This window comes from Zootoca vivipara, chromosome 2, assembly GCF_963506605.1.
Source record: "Zootoca vivipara chromosome 2, rZooViv1.1, whole genome shotgun sequence".
NCBI lineage: Eukaryota > Metazoa > Chordata > Lepidosauria > Squamata > Lacertidae > Zootoca > Zootoca vivipara.
Genome location: NC_083277.1, coordinates 2,818,103 through 2,836,705, shown reverse-complemented (window position 1 = coordinate 2,836,705; position 18,603 = coordinate 2,818,103). Strand labels below are relative to the sequence as shown.

The following is an 18,603-nucleotide window of genomic DNA, read 5'->3' as shown; positions in this document are numbered from 1 at the left end:
CTGTGCACCAGCATGGTGAATTTCGCCCAATATTCGCGAACTGTCATTTTTCCTTGGCGTAAATTATGAAGTTCCTCCTTAGTCTGGTCCATATGACTATCGGACGAATACATCGTTTTCAAACCTTCTAGAAATAGTTTGACATTCTTCATGCAAGGATTCTTTGTTGCGATTAACGGTCTTAGCCACTCCCTGGCTGCCCCGGTAAGGTGCTCCACAATAAACGCTACCCTGTGCTCATCATCAGGGAACTCATTATGGTGCAGCTCAAGAGCATACACAATCTCAGTCTCAAAGCCATGATATTCCCTCGGGTCTCGATTGAACTTGCTTACTAGGGTCCCGGCTCTCCTTCCTGGCAGCACTTGGACTTGGGGTGCCCCTCCCGCCTTGTTTTTCTCTGCATCCAGCTTGTTTTGGAGGTCTACCGCCACCGCCCTTAATTGCTGCTCTCTTTCCTGGAGCGCTCTCACCTGTTCCGCAAGTTGTAGCCAGTCGTCCTGGACCTTCTTGGTTTCTTCTTTAGCTGCCTTTAATTCCCCCTGCGCCTGCTGCGCCAACTGCTGCAGGTCTTGCTGGGCTTTCTCCGCGATCTGCCGCCATTTCTCCGCCTCTGACACACTCATCCCGGCAACTCCAAAGTAGCCCAAAAAAAGATTCGGAGGTTGCTGTCACAGTGGCCGGAGCAGGCTACTTCAGAGTAACGACGCTACGCAGCTCTGCATTTTATTCTTTTATTGGTGCTGCGTATTTACAGTGCTGAAGTCATTGCTATTTACACGGAACGATGGGGTCATTACGTTGCAGAACCTCCGAATGGCTTTTGGCGCGTCTTTCCCCAACACAAAAGCATTGGAAGACCCATCCTCTTTCCCCTCCTCTTTCTCCGTAATTCCGGAGTTGGGGGGATGGGTCTCCCCCCCTTATTTGCCCCTTCCTGTCCCACCTGGGACCCTGGCTCCGCTACCCTGCCTGAGCCTCGGACACGACTTCCTGCTTCCTCACTGGAATCGGAGCTCCCTCTGCTTTCCCCTGTGCTCGGGGATGGGCTTGAACTCAGGAGGGGAGGGACTTCGCGATATCCCCTGTCCCTCACAAAACGTATCCATTCTTAAGGAAATCAGCCCTGAGTGCTCACTGGAAGGACAAATCGTGAAGCTGAGGCTCCAATACTTTGGCCACCTCATGAGAAGAGAAGAATCCTTGGAAAAGACCCTGATGTTGGGAAAGATTGAGGGCACAAGGAGAAGGGGACGACAGAGGACGAGATGGTTGGACAGTGTTCTCGAAGCTACCAACATGAGTTTGACCAAACTGCGGGAGGCAGTGGAAGACAGGAGTGCCTGGCGTGCTATGGTCCATGGGGTCATGAAGAGTTGGACACGACTAAACGACTAAACAACAACAACAAAACTTCCACTACAACTGAACCTCTATAGACTTCCCTAGCACTTATATGGCTTCTCCCCTGTATGAGTTTGTTGATGAATTCTAAGCTTTCCACTGACAGTGAAGCTCTTTCCGCACTCCATGCATTTAAATGGTTTTTCCCCAGTGTGGGTCTGTTGATGGTTTCTAAGGTTTCCACTCTGTCTGAAGCTCTTTCCACGCTCCATGCATTTAAATGGTTTCTCTCCTGAGTGAATCTGTTGATGCTTTCTAAGGTTTCCACTCTGACTGAAGCTCTTTCCACACTCCATGCATTTAAATGGTTTCTCTCCTGAGTGAATCTGTTGATGGTTTCTAAGGTGTCCACTCCGACTGAAGCTCCTTCCACACTCCATGCATTTAAATGGTTTCTCTCCTGTGTGAATCCGTTGATGGTTTCTAAGGTGTCCACTCTGAATGAAGCTCTTTCCACACTCCATGCATTTAAACGGTTTCTCTCCTGAGTGAATCCGTTGATGGTTTCTAAGGTGTTCACTCCGACTGAAACTCTTTCCACACACTATGCATTTAAATGGTTTCTCTCCCGTGTGAATCCGTTGATGAATTCTAAGTGTTCCACTGTGACTGAAGCTCTTTCCACACACCATGCATTTAAATGGCTTCTCCCCCATGTGAGTCCGTTGATGTGTTCTAAGGTGTCCACTAATAGTGAAGCTCTTTCCACACTCCATGCATTTAAATGGTTTCTCTCCTGTGTGAATCCGTTTATGCATTCTAAGGCACCCACTGTGACTGAAGCTCTTTCCACACTCCATACATTTAAATGGTTTCTCTCCTGTGTGAATCCGTTGATGCTTTCAAAGGTCTCCACTCTGACTGAAGCTCTTTCCACACTCTATGCATTTAAATGGTTTCTCTCCTGTGTGAATCCGTTGATAAATTCTAAGTGCTCCACTGTCACTGAAGCTCTTTCCACACTCTATACATTTAAATTGTTTCTCTCCTATGTGACTCCGTTGATGAATTCTAAGTGTTCCACTGTGACTGAAGCTCTTTCCACACTCCATGCATTTAAATGGTTTCTCTCCTGTGTGAGTCCGTTGATGAATTCTAAGGTGTACACTCTGACTGAAGCTCTTTCCACACTCCATGCATTTAAATGGTTTCTCTCCTGTGTGAGTCCGTTGATGAATTCTAAGGTGTCCACTCTGACTGAAGCTCTTTCCACACTCTATGCATTTAAATGGTTTCTCTCCTGTGTGATTTCGATGATGTGAATTCAGGTCTCCACTCTGACTGAAGTTCTTTCCACACTCCATACATTTAAATGGTTTCTCTCCTGTGTGAGTGCGTTGATGAATTCTAAGTTTTCCAGTCTGACTGAAGCTCTTTCCACACTCCATGCATTTAAATGGTTTCTCTCCTGTGTGAATCCGTTGATGGTTTCTAAGGTGTCCACTCTGAATGAAGGTCTTTCCACACTCCATGCATTTAAACGGTTTCTCTCCTGAGTGAATCCGTTGATGGTTTCTAAGGTGTTCACTCCGACTGAAACTCTTTCCACACACTATGCATTTAAATGGTTTCTCTCCCGTGTGAATCCGTTGATGAATTCTAAGTGTTCCACTGTGACTGAAGCTCTTTCCACACACCATGCATTTAAATGGCTTCTCCCCCATGTGAGTCCGTTGATGTGTTTTAAGGTGTCCACTAATAGTGAAGCTCTTTCCACACTCTATACATTTAAATTGTTTCTCTCCTATGTGACTCCGTTGATGAATTCTAAGTGTTCCACTGTGACTGAAGCTCTTTCCACACTCCATGCATTTAAATGGTTTCTCTCCTGTGTGTGTCCGTTGATGAATTCTAAGGTGTCCACTCTGACTGAAGCTCTTTCCACACTCCATGCATTTAAATGGTTTCTCTCCTGTGTGAGTCCGTTGATGAATTCTAAGGTGTCCACTCTGACTGAAGCTCTTTCCACACTCTATGCATTTAAATGGTTTCTCTCCTGTGTGATTTCGATGATGTGAATTCAGGTCTCCACTCTGACTGAAGTTCTTTCCACACTCCATACATTTAAATGGTTTCTCTCCTGTGTGAGTGCGTTGATGAATTCTAAGTTTTCCAGTCTGACTGAAGCTCTTTCCACACTCCATGCATTTAAATGGTTTCTCTCCTATGTGACTCCGTTGATGAATTCTAAGTGTTCCACTGTGACTGAAGCTCTTTCCACACTCTATGCATTTAAATGGTTTCTCTCCTATGTGACTCCGTTGATGAATTCTAAGTGTTCCACTGTCACTGAAGCTCTTTCCACACTCCATGCATTTAAATAGTTTCTCTCCTATGTGACTCCGTTGATGAATTCTAAGGTTTCCACTGTCACTGAAGCTCTTTCCACACTCTATGCATTTAAATGGTTTCTCTCCTATGTGACTCCGTTGATGAATTCTAAGTGTTCCACTGTGACTGAAGCTCTTTCCACACTCCATACATTTAAATGGTTTCTCTCCTGTGTGAGTCCGTTGATGAATTCTAAGTTGTCCAGTCTGACTGAAGCTCTTTCCACACTCCATGCATTTAAATGGTTTCTCTCCTGTGTGAGTCCGTTGATGAATTCTAAGGTGTCCACTCTGACTGAAGCTCTTTCCACACTCTATGCATTTAAATGGTTTCTCTCCTGTGTGAATCTGTTGATGGTTTCTAAGGTGTCCACTCTTTCTGAAGCTCTTTCCACACTCTATGCATTTAAATGGTTTCTGTCCTGTGTGAGTTCGATGATGTGAATTCAGGTCTCCACTCTGTCTGAAGCTCTTTCCACACTCCATACATTTATATGGTTTCTCTCCTGTGTGAATCCGTTGATGGTTTCTAAGGTGTCCACTCTGACTGAAGCTCTTTCCACAATCTATGCATTTAAATGGTTTCTCTCCTATGTGACTCCGTTGATGAATTCTAAATGTTCCACTGTGACTGAAGCTCTTCCCACACTCCATACTTTCAAATTGTTTCTCCTTTCTCTTTCCACACTCCATGTATTTAAATGGCTTCTTCGTTATTCACATTGAACATGGCCCCACAGAATTCTGACTGCCTTCTTCATTGTCTGGTTTGGAGGGCGAAGTGGGGAGGAAATCCGATTTGTTTTCTACAAGGAGAAGAAAGGAATATTAGCACCTGCTCTTATTTTAACATCTCATATATTCTATTCTGTCCCCCCTATGTTCCACATTTTTGGGAAATGGAAAGGAACTAATGTGAAATAATGGTAGTGCATCATCAACCTTTCATAACCCTTAATCTTCGTTAATGAAGCAGCATTATCTCAGAATATGGTTGAACTGTGGTATTTACTTTTTAAATAAATAGGTTTCTCACAGGAAAGGGAGCTGCTCTGAACTTCCGGTTGACTGCGCCATCTTCTCCAGTCGGAGGTCCATTCAGCGGAGCGGATCTCAGTGCTTCAGAGGTGGGCAGAACCACTCGAGCACAGCCGCCCCCCCCCAAAAAAACCCAATCAAGCGTTTTGGGGGCTGAATGTCCGGCGGGCACCATTTACGGGCTCCCTCCTCCCCGGTTCAGCTCTGTTTTGAGCCCCCGAGAGTGAGGACGTAGAGCTGCGGTACATGGACAAAGACCGCTAACTCTGATGGAAAGGAATAATAAAATATTGGAGGACAAGGAAGATGGATTGGAAATACAAGAAATTACAGTGAAGAAAAGAAAAAAGGAAGAATTAGTTCCTGGGGACAAGGTGAAAGATTTTTAAGGAAAAAAAGAAGGAAGGCTCCAAGATGGAGAGAAAATCTACAAAGTAGTATCATGGAACTTTGTTAACCCAGGGACGGAAGAACAAGAACCATTATTGGGACTTAAGGAAAATGTTATGACTAATGACTGGCAAGGGAGTCTTTATGGTATCAGGGGGGCAGAGGGAGGGGAGGAAAACAGGGCTAAAAACAGGTCAGAACGAGATTAATATTAAATATTTCTAGGTAAAATATTTCTGGGCTAAAAACGGGAGTCGGATGAAGAAAAAAAGGAAATTGTCGTTTTGTAGGATTGGATAAAAATGGTTTTGAATTTGGGCTATATTATGGAACTTGCTGTATCGATTGAGGAAGACGAGACCGGGGGGAGGAAGAGGCTGAAGTTGAAGGAAAAAATGTAGATGATATACGTGAAATTAAAAGGAATGATTAATTGTAGGATCTTTTTTTTATTTATTTTTTATTCTTTGAAGGAGATTTAGGCTAGGGAGGGAAAATATGATAATGTAATGTGTGAATTGAGAAACAGGTTTAGCATAGTTAAATAGCAATGGTAGGGAATTAGATAGTTGAGCGGATTTCTGCTTCTGTTCCTCTTTCTGCCCTGGAGCCTCTTGGTGGCAGGGGGAGGCTCGGGGGGGGGCTCTGGAGGGGGTGGTAGGGAGAAGCTTAACTTTAAAAAAGGACCACCTCCAACTGTCCGTTCACCCTGGGACCTCGTGGCAGGAGGAGGACCAGGGATGGGGGGATAGGAGGAGGTGGATAAAAAGTGAAAAAGAAATAAGAGAGGAAAGTTTTAGAAATATAATTAGTTTGAAATAATGTTTTGTTTCTAGGATAAGGGTTGAAGTTTTGATATATGAAAACTGCTAAGGATAAAAACAATGAAAATCAGAAGGATGGGATTTGAGGAAGTCCACAAAACAATGTTAAATAAAAATGAGGGTAAAACAATTGATACTGTATTTTTCGCTCCATGGGATGCACTTTTTTTCCTCCTCAAGAGTAAGGGAAAATCTCTGTCCGCCCTATGGAGCGAAGGCGTGGTCCCTGGAGCCAAATTCCTCAGGGGCGAAAAGCACATTGTATTTTTTTTTAAAGAAAAATGAATGGGGTGTTAAAGGAAGCCGCTCAGCAGCTGATCGGCAAGATCGGGAGAGAGATTAGGCGGGGCCAAAGCCGTGAGGCTGCTTCCTTGCCCTCTTCTTGGCGGTGGCAGTCACTCCCTCTCCTTCTCCTGCGGAGGGCTGGTAAGGGCAAGCATGGCCGTGGCCCTGGTGTCACCGCCACCACCCCAATGCTGAGCAACGCCCCCTCCCACCGCCGCACTGGGCTCACTCCCCCACCTGCCTGAGACTGCCCAGCCCTTTCCTTCCCAACCTCAGCCTGGAGCGCTGAGGGCAGAAAGCTGGCGGGAGGCGGTCGAGAGGGCTGCTTTGTGCCTGCCTCCGAAGCACACTTTGTTCCCTCAGCTCTGCCTCAGAAGCTCTCTCTGGAACATTTAAAAGTAACCCCGTTTCCCGATGAAAACACCTGGGAGCCTTCTGGTGAGGCTGTTTAGCCAAGCCAGCTCTCCTCAATAATAGGCGGTCAGGGAGAGAGCGAGGGAAGGTGGCGACATTATTTCGCAAGAGGAACTAATGGGTTTTTAAAGGACAAGCGAGCTAATCCGGGGACAGAAGAAGAAAGTGGTAGAAGCAGCAGCAGAGGGCAGAAGGGAGGGGGCAGGCCTCGCTTCCCTTCACAACATTCCAAATTTATAACTTCTATCATATCTACTTTAATACATTATCCTAGATCGACCCTCCCTCCCCTAGAGTCCGGTTCCCCAGATGCACCGACTAACTCCTTAAAACATTCCAGTTTCAGACCTTTTTAATCCGTCCCCTCATTAATCATAAACACTTTTCATCCCACACCTGCTCTGGTCCACTCCAATCCATACCACCCTCTCACCCTCCCATTCTGCTGTTCTAGTTCTTTAACCCAAATCCCACACCGTTCTTCTTTTTTCACACTTTCATCCCCCCAGATATCTTGTCCACTGCCTGGATTGTGCTCCCCCTCTCTCACTAGGGGAGCACAATTCCATGTACAGTCTTTTTCTTTTGCCCAAGCATAATAGTCCCTGTGTCGTCGGCTCGGAGCTTCACACTGCTGAGGTAGCGAATTGACCCAAGTCTCCGTCTCCACTCTGCCTGCTCTCGGGGCTCTTAAAAGAGCTTACCGGGCAGCGAGGGAGACTTCACGGAACACTGCTGGGTCTCCACGTCCCCAGAAAGCCCGATCTGGGGTTTTCCCGAGGGGTCACAGCGCGCCTGTGACACCACCTCCTCTACAGCGCTGGGGGCCTCGGAGACCGAGGTTACCCCCCGCCGCTCGGCAATGGCAGCAAACCGGAAGTCCTAAAAGGATGTCATATAAAGGAGGGAGAAAGGTTGTTTTCTGCTGCTCCAGAGAAGAGGAGATGGAGCAGTGGATTCAAGCTACAAGAAAGAAGATTCCACCTAAACATTAGGAAGAATTTCCTGACAGTAAGAGCTGTTTGACAGTGGAATTTACTTCCAAGGAGTGTGGTGGAGTCTCCTTTTTTGGAGATCTTTAAGCGGAGGCTTGACAGCCATCGGTCCTGTATACTTGAAGGAGCATCTCCACCCCCATCATTCAGCCACTGAGATCCAGCACCGAGGGCCTTCTGGCGGTTCCATCATTGCGAGAAGTGAGGTTACAGGGAACCAGACAGAGGGCCTTCTCGGTAGTGGCACCCGCCCTGTGGAATGCCCTCTCAGCAGATGTCAAGGCAATAAGCAGCCATTTTACTTTTAAAAAACAACTGAAGATGGCCCTGTTTAGGGACGTTTTTAATGTTTGATGCTGTATTGTTTTTAATATTTGGTTGGAAGCCTCACAGAGTGGCTGGGGCAACCCAGCCAGATGGGCAGGGTATCAATAAATATATTATTATTATTATTATTATTATTATTATTATTATTATTATTATTATTATTATGTCAGGAATGCTTTGATGGTGTTTTCTGATTGGCAGGGGGTTGGACTTGATGGCCCTTGTGGTCTCTTCCAACTCTATGGTTCTGAGTGAAGAGGATTTAGCCAGCATGGAGGCTGAAGAATAGTAAAGCCAGAACCATCATTTTAGATTGGCTCCATGATGAGTAGTTATCCATTATTGACTGCAAGAGATGATGCGTCTCAAATCTTATAGGATTTAGAGCACATGTATGGAGACACTAATTATGCTTCTAAACAGATTGCAAAGACCAGAGACACACCCAGAAAAATTGTGTGCTTTAATTGTAACAAAGAAGACCAGACTGCAAGAAACTGTAAGGCTCCAAAGGCAATTAAACCCCATCCTTATAAACAAGGTAAGGAAAAGAAGGGGAGATCTGAACGCACTTGGTACTATAAAAAAAGAATTTGATTGTTCAGAATCAATGGGGATGAGTACTGCTCACATGAAATGCAAACTCTCCTGGCGAAGGAGGGAATTGAACATGTAACCACAATTCCCTACACACCACAACAAAACTCCATAGCTGAGAGAAAGTTTAGGTCTATCATGGAGACAACTAGATTCCTGTTAAAATATGCATCCCTACCCCAGAAAGCTGTGGGCGGATGCAGCAAGTCCTGCAGTATATCTCTAGAACAGATTGCCAGCCAAAGGAGCTAAATGCTTTGATGAGCACAACAAGGATGAGACGAAAAAATAGTCTTGTGGATTTATGTGAGGAGTCAGAAAAAGTCCCAAATCTTGTGCACTTTCTTCATTAACCTTACCACGTCCAGAGCTGTCTTCCAAGGTCACAGCCCCCTCCACAGGCGATGCAAAAGGAGAGGAGGCAGAGGACCAGACTCCTAGCGGTACCAGAGATGAAGAGGAGGATCCGTATGGAGACATGCCAGCACTGGAGGAGGATGAGGAAGCTGATGCAGTCCTGGAACCACAGGTTAGATGCTCATCCAGAACCAACAGAGGTGTCCCACCCGTATGACTCTCCTACTTCACAGGGTCGCCGTCACCTCAAGAACCTTCTACATGGGAGGAGATGCAAACTGCAGAAGCCTCTCTCTGGAGGAAGGCCGCACAAGAGATGGATGCACTGCATCAAAATAAGACATGGACCCTTACTGACCTACCTCCCGGTAAGAAGGCCATACGAAGTAAGTGGCTGTTTAAGATTAAGAAAGGGGCAAAAGAATAAGTGCAGCGCAAGGCTTTTCTCAACGCTATGGCAAAGATTATGAGGTATGGCTGTGAGGTACAGCAGCATAAGAATGCCTTTGAGCATTGCAGCCGCCAAGCAAATGGAAATTAGGTACATTGACATTGCAATTGCCTTTCTTCATGGTCAAATTTCAGAAGCAACCTTAAGGTTTTATTAAACCACATGAGGGACCTTTAGTGAGCCAACTGCAAATGGGACTTTATAGACTTAAGCAGACTGCTAGGGCCTGGAATCAGAAACTGCACAAAATGCTGATGCAGCTTGGGTACAAGCAAGGCCATGCCGACAAGTGCCTGCACAGCAAGTCAAGTGATGGACCATTTTTCATACGTTTTAGCGTTTGTTGAGGACTTGATTCTTGCCACAGCAAATGACAGACACTATGTACAGGCTGTGAAACACCTAAGCAAAGAGGTTGAGGTCAAGGAACTGGGAAAGATCCAGAACTACCTCAGAATCCAAGTTGAAAGAGAAGAAGATGGGTCATTTCTTCTAAATCAACGGCAAAAGATTCATGACCTTATCCAGAATTTGCAAATGCAAGATGCACACCCAGTTCCAACGCCCATGGCTACTGACTTCTTAAGGAATCAGCAGGATTTGAAACCATTGCCTGACAACATAGAATACAGGTCAGCAATTGGTAGACTTTTGTATCTTGTTACCACTTGTAGACCTGTTTTAGCTAATGCTGTGGGAATTCTTAGTGGGAAGGTAAATGCCCCCACTGAACAGGACTGTGCGGGTGTGAAAAGGGGGGGTACGGTATTTGAAGGGCACAATGAATTGTAAATGGAGGTTGCCAGCTGTTAGTAATCCTGAAAAGTTTGGGTATACTGATGCAGATTGGGCTGGATGTACCACTGACTACAAATCCACAGGTGGATAGAGTATGTATTTATGTTTGGGGAGGGGTTCAATAAATAAATAACAATAACAATCTATATATATAAATGTAAAAATCGTGAAACTGCGTTTGACACTTTTCTCCGTAACCGCTTGACCGATCGTCCTGAAATTTTGACACAACGATCCAGGCCACTCCCAGAGCGTTGTTGGGGGCAAAAATCCCTCAAATCGCACAGCTGCGCAGGTACAGACCTGCTTTCCCACCAACTCAAACAGCGCCCTCAAGTGGCGTAATACCCTCCTCCACCCCCTCCCTTCCTGTGAAATATAAGCCACACCCACAAACCAAATGACATCATCATCAACCAAGCAAATGAAATCAGCAAGGCAGCCATTATCACAGGCCGCAGCACGGCCTCTGTTTATGTAGGCCCCCACTAGGCCCGAGGGGGGGGATAACCGACAGCAACGCACTTGGGGGCACGGCAAGGGGTTTTTACTTTACAATTTAGCAGCAATACCCCCCCCAATAAATACCATCCTTCAAAACGTCATGAGATACGCTGGTCACGGGGGGGGGGACAGAATAGATCATGGATCGGGACACGTGGGGCCAATCACAGGGATTAGCCACAACAATGCACCACACCCACAAACCCCGCCTCCGCCACAATATCCTGTAAAACAGGGGGACTCTGAGGCTCAGGGGGATCTGAAGGGGGTCTATTACCAGACAACCCACAGAGTCAGGCCAGGGCCAAGGAATGGAGATGCAGGGCGGAGGCCTCGGGTCACATTTAAATACTAGCCCAAGCCAAGGGCTCGCTTCTACTTTACAGCCTAAAGACTAGGCCTAGGCTCCATTTTACGGACTAGGCCTCAGCTCTATAACCCTTTAAATACTATCCCGAAAGGAGCCCTGGGTGGGAGGAGGAGCCCAAATAGGTCATGGGCTGACGTAGGGTGGGGGGGGGGCAACTGTCCAACAGCCACTAAAACAGCCATTCCACCCCAAGCCCAACCAAAACCTGTCCCGGCGGCTGCATTAATAAACGCCTGACAGCATTAGGCAGTTGTTCATAATTTCTCCTAACACGCACTTGGGGGCACAGTGAGGGTTTTTCGCTTTATAATTTAGTGACCGTTGTGTCACATGCGAGGCTATGGCGGCCATTTTAAGTAAGGGCAGTTGTTCCCCTTTTAACCTAGACTTTACCGTGTTTCTCCGAAAATAAGACACTGTCTTATATTTATTATTCCTTAAAAAAAAACCCACATTGGCTTATTTTTAGGGGATGTCTTATTTATTATTACGTGTCCAGCCTTGCCTCTTCCTTGGGGCCCTCCAGAACTGCGCCTATCACTATGTCTTATTTTTGGGGTATGGCTTATATTGCGCAAATGCTTAGAAATCCTGCTATGGCTTATTTTATGGGTATGTCTTATTTTAGGAGAAACAACTGATTGTAAGCCTCTGTGTCTTTTTTTAAAAAAAACACACAACCATGCACTTTCTCTCCCCAGTTTAAGTCCTCAGATATTTCCAGTGGCTACCCCCCCCCCATTTACAATCCCCTACCTTCCCCTTGCCACTTCCTGGGTTTTTTATGGAACTGAACAACTCAGGTACTTCAGAACGCGCCTTCTGCTGCCAGGCCCTTGCAGGGCCAGACAGAGGCCTGGGCCAGGTAGATAAGATAATGTGGCCCTGTTTTTAACCCTTTTGTTACTTTTTCCATTTTACTGATTGTGAATATGCAGACCGAGACCCCCTTTAGATTTGGAGGCCCGCGCCAGGTGGCCCATATGACCCCCCTCCATCTGTCTGGGCCTGTCTGTTGCTACGGAGCTATGGGGCTTCGCTATTTGACACCCCCCCTCGGGATTTTTAAAGTAGTTCTCTGCCTCCCAGGGCACATTATCACCCCCGATCCTTAATCTAAATATATAGAAATGCTCACGATGCGTGCGCATGGGCCAATGTATGGAGATACAGGGGGGAGGGGACAACAGAGGGCTCAGACAAAAGTAAATACTGGGAAATGGAACCCAGAAACTGACAGCTCCTTCTCCAAGGCTGGGGGCCAATGTAGGAAGATACCGGGGGTAGGGGCCAACACTCCCCAGGGACAACAGAGGGCTCAGACAAAAGTAAATACTGGGAAATAAAACCCAGAACCTAACAGTTCCTTCTCCAAGGGTGGGGGCCAAGATATGGAGATACATGGGGGAGGGGCCAACACTCCCCAGGGACAACAGAGGGAAGGATATCCTACCGAAACACAGGGATGAGCCGGGGTGGAGGGAGGAGGGGCAGGATACGTCATGGATCGGGACAGGGGGGGGGATCACAGAAAAGAACCACAGCAACGCGTGGCCGGGTCAGCTAGTTGTAATGATAAATACACATGCTGGGGAGGAACCCCACCCATTTCCATAACAATCTTCCCAATCCCTTAAATCCCACAGATGTGAGAACTGATATAGTGGGAATAATGGAAACCTGGTGGAATGGAGAGGAGTGGGGCACAGGTATCTCTGGGTAGGAACCCTTTAGGGCCGCAGGTGGTGCTGTGGGTTAAACCACAGAGCCTAGGGCTTGCCAATCAGAAGGTTGGCGGTTCAGATCCCTGCGATGGGGTGAGCTCCTGTTGCTCGGTCCCAGCTCCTGCCAACTTAGCAGTTCAAAAGCACCTCAAAGTGCAAGTAGATAAATAGGTACCGCTCCGGCGGGAAGGTAAATGGTGTTTCCATGTGCTGCTGTGGTTCGCCAGAAGCGGCTTTGTCAAGCTGGCCACATGACCTGGAAGCTGTACGCTGGCTCCCTCGGCCAATAATGCGAGATGAGCGCTGCAACCCAGAGTCAGTCACGACTGGACCTAATGGTCAGGGGTCACTTTACCTTTACCTTTAGGAACCCTTTAGATGTTTCTCCACAGAGACACAGGCATGTGGGAGAGACTGTAGTTGACAAGACAAAAGCCTCAAAGGGCGGAAATAATAAAGTGGGCTTCCTCCCTTTCCTCTTTCCTCCAATGGTTGGACTCGCTATAACAGCCCCCAGCGCCCCATGCAGGAGCTGACCTGGGACTTATGGCAGGGCAAGGACTGAGCTTCATGGGAGGAGAGGGTGGGTTGGATCAGGCCTCCTGTTCAAGGATCTCTCCCTGGTCGACTTGAAGTCATGGCAGATTCCTGGGCAGGTGGGAGAAGTCAAGGCAGGCAGCCCCCAAATCTATCTCTCTTTCTCCAATATGGCTTTGATTCCTCCCCCATAGATGCTTCCTTTCCTCCCTCAGCCCCCTAACTTCCTCTGCCCTCCTCCCTCCGCCCCTGAGGGTCCCCTTTGCAAGAGGACCCCCTGGCAGACTCACCATTCGTGCCAAATTGCTCCCAAGCCCTCCCACCTCTCCATCCAGAGGGGCCTAGCAAGAAGAGCAAGGAGGGGGCAGAGGAGGGAGAGGGGGGTCTCTATCCAGCCCTATCTTGCCTCCATTAACCCTTCCATGGACTCCCTCTCTCTAGACCAGGCATGTCCAAAGTGCGTTTGGAGGACCTAATCTATCTGCATACTTGCCTTGGTACCCGGGCAGAGCCAGGAGCGCCCCAGGAATTCCTGCCAGGGGGAACCCAGAACATGCAGAGGGGAACGGAATTGAGGCCTCAGTTTGGGGGTGGGGGGACCCCCTTGGCGGGCCTCCCATTTCTATTCCCTAAAAGGGGTCCGGGGGCAGGGGAGCTGAGCATCTTGCAATGCAAACCCTGCCGGTGCTCCCTCTGCAGTGAGGCCCCCCTGCACCCCCACCCCGCTGCATTTCCCATAGTAAAAGGCAGGAAGGCTGATTTCTTTTTGGGGGTGGGGTTTGCAATGCGAACCCTGCGAATGGAGGGTCCCCGATCTGCAGCCGGATTGCATGGATCGGGGCCTCTGCAGATAGCGCCCAGGAAGAAGTGAGTTGTTCTTGGGTGGGGGTCTCTGCCCCTTTCTCTCCCCGCCCATCGCCCCCTTCCCCGCCCTGCAGCTCTACCTCTTTGTCCTCTCTGCTCCCCCTCCCTTGCTAGCTATTCTACTCCCATTTCCTTTCCCGCCGCAATATATAAAGGGCTGGGGGCTCTCCAAGGATGCGCCCCCTCTGGGGGAGGGGTTCCTTTATCCCAGCAGGGCCTAAATCAGCCCCTCCCCCGCTCGACTGATCCACAGAAAGAAGGGGGAGGGGGAGCACTCCCTTACTTCCTCTCATCCCCCCCCCTCGCCCAAAAGTCTGCCCTCCCTTCCCAGCTGCCCTGTTTGCAGATTCGGGGGGGGGAGCGCGTCCTTCTCCCCCTCCCCACAACCCCAAATCTCCCCCCAACCCAAAAAAAATTTCGCACCTTTTTTCCTCCTCCTCTGCAGACCTGCTCCTCTTCTGGGAATGTGAATGGCGGCCCCTCCCCCTCCAACCTTGGGCCCCCCCTCCCCCCTCCAATCCTTCCTGCCTCTCTAGGAAGCGGAGCTCACTGACCCATGGGGAGGAATGAGTGACGCCTCCCTCCCAGAAGACACAAATCCTCCTCCTTCCAAACAAGCTCTGAATATCCTGTTTCTTTCCTATAATCTCCCAGGTTCGATCCCCGGAGGCGGCAGGGAAAGAGACTCCCCCCCCCCACCTCCGAAAAAGTCCTCCGGGGCAGGAAGGTGGCACAGCTTACATTCCCCCTTCATCTCTTTTAATCCCTTGCCGGGAGGGAGTGATTGAGATGGGGATCCGGTCATTTTCACACCCATTTCCCAACGTGGCGTAGGGTGTCCCCGTTACAACAGCCCTGCAATGTAGAGTGGAGTTGTTATGCGCGTTTGAGGCTTGGAATAGTAATTTAGGACAACCCTAAATGGTGTTATCCCTTGACATTATATCGTACAGAACCATAGCATCACAGAATCTTAGAACTGGGAGGGACTGGAGAATCATCTAGACCAACCCCCTGCAAGGCAGGAATCTCAGCTAAAGCATCCAGGACCGATGGTCACCCAATCTCTGCTCAAAAACCTCCATGGAAGGAGAGCCCACCACCTCTCATGGGAGTCTGTTCCCCTGCCAAACAGCTCTTGCTGTCAGAGAGGCTTTCCAAATGTTTAGTCAGAATCTCCTTCCTTGCAACTTGAAGCCATTGGTTTCTGCAGCCTGTGGCAGCTAGACTGTCGATTGGGATTAGCCACTGAGACCATATAACCATTTAACCAGGCCTTTGGTTGATTTGATTGACATCCTGTGCCCTTTTAAAATGTTTATTATCGGGGGTGGGTGGGTATTGGGTTGTTTTTATTTTGCTTTTGTATTTTGTGGTTTTATATTTTGATTTTATTCTGTGAACCGCTCTGAGACCTCAAGGTATAGGGCAGTATATAAATTTGATTAATAATAATAATAATAATAATAATAATGGAATAGAGTTATATTTTCTTGTTGCTGCATCACCCTGTGGGCTCATGTTAAGCCAGTCCTTTTCACATGTCCTGCTAGTAAGCCAGGTGTCCCCCATCCTCTCTTTGTGCAGGTGGTTCTTCCTGCCTAAGTGCAGGACTTGACATTTCTCTCTGTTGAAATTCATTTTGTTATGCAAGGAGGTGCCCCAGCAGAGCTGCTATTCCTGTTACAGGAAACATCAGGGGAAAACTAATAGCGCAAGTTGCGCCCAAATTCTCGGTCCTCATTTTCCCAAGCGGTGGATCTATGGCTGGGCAGGATCTGTCCCGCCTCAGACTGCAGGGGAGGCAGCTCACAGGATGGACTGCTCTCCAGTGCACCCCTTTTCCCAAGGGAGGAGGGTCCTGGCTGACTTGGTTTGCTTCCTCAAGTGGTGGAATCTATGTGTCCCAGAAAACAGGGTCTTCCTTGCAGGCTGAAGTGGTGCAGTCCAGATACAGGCTAAACCCCTGGGGATGTGGAGGAGGCAGAGACTTTGGGCCTCTCCCTCCCTTCCCCACCCCTTTGAGAGCATACCAGGCCTCACTTGTGAATGATGGGTTCAACCGTTCCTGAAAAGAGCCCTGAGAAGTGGCCACACCAGGTCCATGTGCCCCGATGACGTTCAAAGGGAGCTTCCTGTCGGCCTCCAGGCAGCTTGTAGATTTGTAGAAAGTTGACCTGCCAAACGCACACTATAGACATCCATAGGGTTTCTCCCCTATGTGTGTTATCTTGGGGATAATTTGATATGAGCTTACAGTGAAGCATTGAACACACACTTAGGTCGCCTCCCCGCTGCATCGACGGCTCTCTGGCACTGCCCACTAGGAGGCGAGTCCTTCCTGGTTATGCCACTAAACAGCCCATTTATTCCTGATGCCCTCAGAGATAATGTTTATCTGAACACTTCCCCCTTCACATAGCCAAGAATGAGGTGTTGCAACACAATCTATATATAAATGGTGAAGGTGCATGTGTGTTATTCCCCAATTTTCTCCCAAAAGCACCTACCCGATCGCCCTGAAATTTGGCCACAACTTCAGAGTCACATGAGAGCAGGTAAACATGAACTTACACTGACCAGCAGACACACCAAACACAGGAAAAAACCGGGATTTTTGGTTTTAAAACATTGCCCCCTCCAGTGGACATCCAACAAACAAGATCCAACATAGTGGCAAAATCCCCCCCACTCCCCATCCACCCCACCAAACAAAATCCTACATACACCCAAAATTCCCCCCACTCCTCATCCACCCCACCAAACAACATCCAACATACTGGCAAAATAACGGCCACTCTCTATTGACCCCACCAACGCGGGACACAGCCCACCCCGGAGACCAGACCTCTGCCAGAGACCAGCCCACCCCAACAGTACCCCAATTCCCAAGGACCCCCCTCCTGCCATGGAGGTAACTACCCCAGAGACCCCCTATGGCGTTTCACCTCTAGGGGACCAGCAAGAGTTAAGTTGTAAGGGAGGTGAATAGCCAATAGGAGCTCTCCAGGCAGAAGTAGGGGGATCTACGGAGAAGCAGGCAGGGATGAGAGGAGTGGAGTGGAATTGATGAGAGAGGTGGAGAGGATTTGAGATAGAGAGGGTTAGAGAAGCTAGTGAGGTGAGCTGTTGTGCTGAATCTGAGAGAGAATTAATAAGGGAACTACAGTCAGGGAGGAAAGTGGGGAACTTAACCTGAGTTAAGTCCATCCTTAACCTGAGGTACCACTTTAGCTAATCGGGCCTCCCGCTGCCGCCATGCTATTGGTGTATGATTATTGTTCTTTGTTTTCAAATAATTCTTATTTATTTTCAAATAAAACAAAATACAAAAATACAAAATAGAAAAAAGCAAAAAGCAAAAAAAGAAAAAATACAGGACATAGAAAATTAAAGGGGGGGAAATCATCTTAAATCTAGTTTCTTAACATTGTAGACTTCCTCACATCTCCCTCAGTGAGTTCATTTTTATAACCAAACTAAGCAGTTTTTATTTATATCTTGAATCATTCTAACATATTTTTTATAAACCTTAAACAATTTCTCATTCTATCTTATGTCATTCAACATATTTTTTCCTTAACCTTGAACAATTTCGTAATACATCTTAAACTATACTTAAATCATTTCTAATTTCATATTCGCCTGCTAATATCATTCCCAGATTGATCAATTAACCTAATTCTAAAAAAAAACCATAACCATCAATCAATATACTTTATTCGACTGATAGTCAGAACAAAAAAACATTTCTCAATACAAAGATAAACAGATAAAACTGAAGGCAAAAAACCATAACTAATCCCTTTAACTTTAATTTCTCCCCAAAGCCCATATTTCATTCCCAAAAATATCCATATAAACAAATACTATTTCATCTAATCACAATTAAACATTTAAATCTAGTTCAGCCCCCCCCTCCCTTGGAATCTGTGTCTCCAGAAGACTCAGCCAGCTCCTTAAATCGTTCCAGATTCGAACCATCTTAATCAATCAGAGAAAATTATATGTTGAAAGCTTTCACCCCACTCCCACTCTTACCCATTCCAACCACTGCTCTACCCTCTTTGTCCCCTGCTGTCCCCCCAATTCTTTAACAGTTGCACAATACCATCCAATTGTATTTCCACATTTCAACCCTCTTCCATTTTTTGTTCCCCTCAAACTCTGTCCCCAGCATGCATCCTGCCCCCACCCTCTCACTGGGCGGGCATCATTCCATGCTGGTTCCTCTTTGAAGGTCTTTTGGATCAAACATGGATCCTGTCTCCCCCCCCCCCTGGAGGAACAATGATCCATGCCTCTTCTCCTTCTTAAAGTATTTCATGATTCAAGTCTGATGTTATTTCAACTTTGTTCTCTTCATTCTCTGTTGGGATTGGTACTTTTCCATT

At 47.4% G+C, this 18,603-nt stretch overlaps 1 protein-coding gene across 1 annotated transcript in view; it reads right to left on the bottom strand.

Moving 5' to 3' along the window:
- Positions 1-1,445: 1,445 nt before the first annotated feature.
- The window catches only part of LOC132591246 (zinc finger protein 208-like), a 39,134-nt gene continuing 21,976 nt past the window's right edge, over positions 1,446-18,603 (bottom strand). The window contains 1 exon segment of the mRNA XM_060268898.1: positions 1,446-4,373. Coding sequence (XP_060124881.1) covers positions 1,446-4,373 — 2,928 coding nt within the window.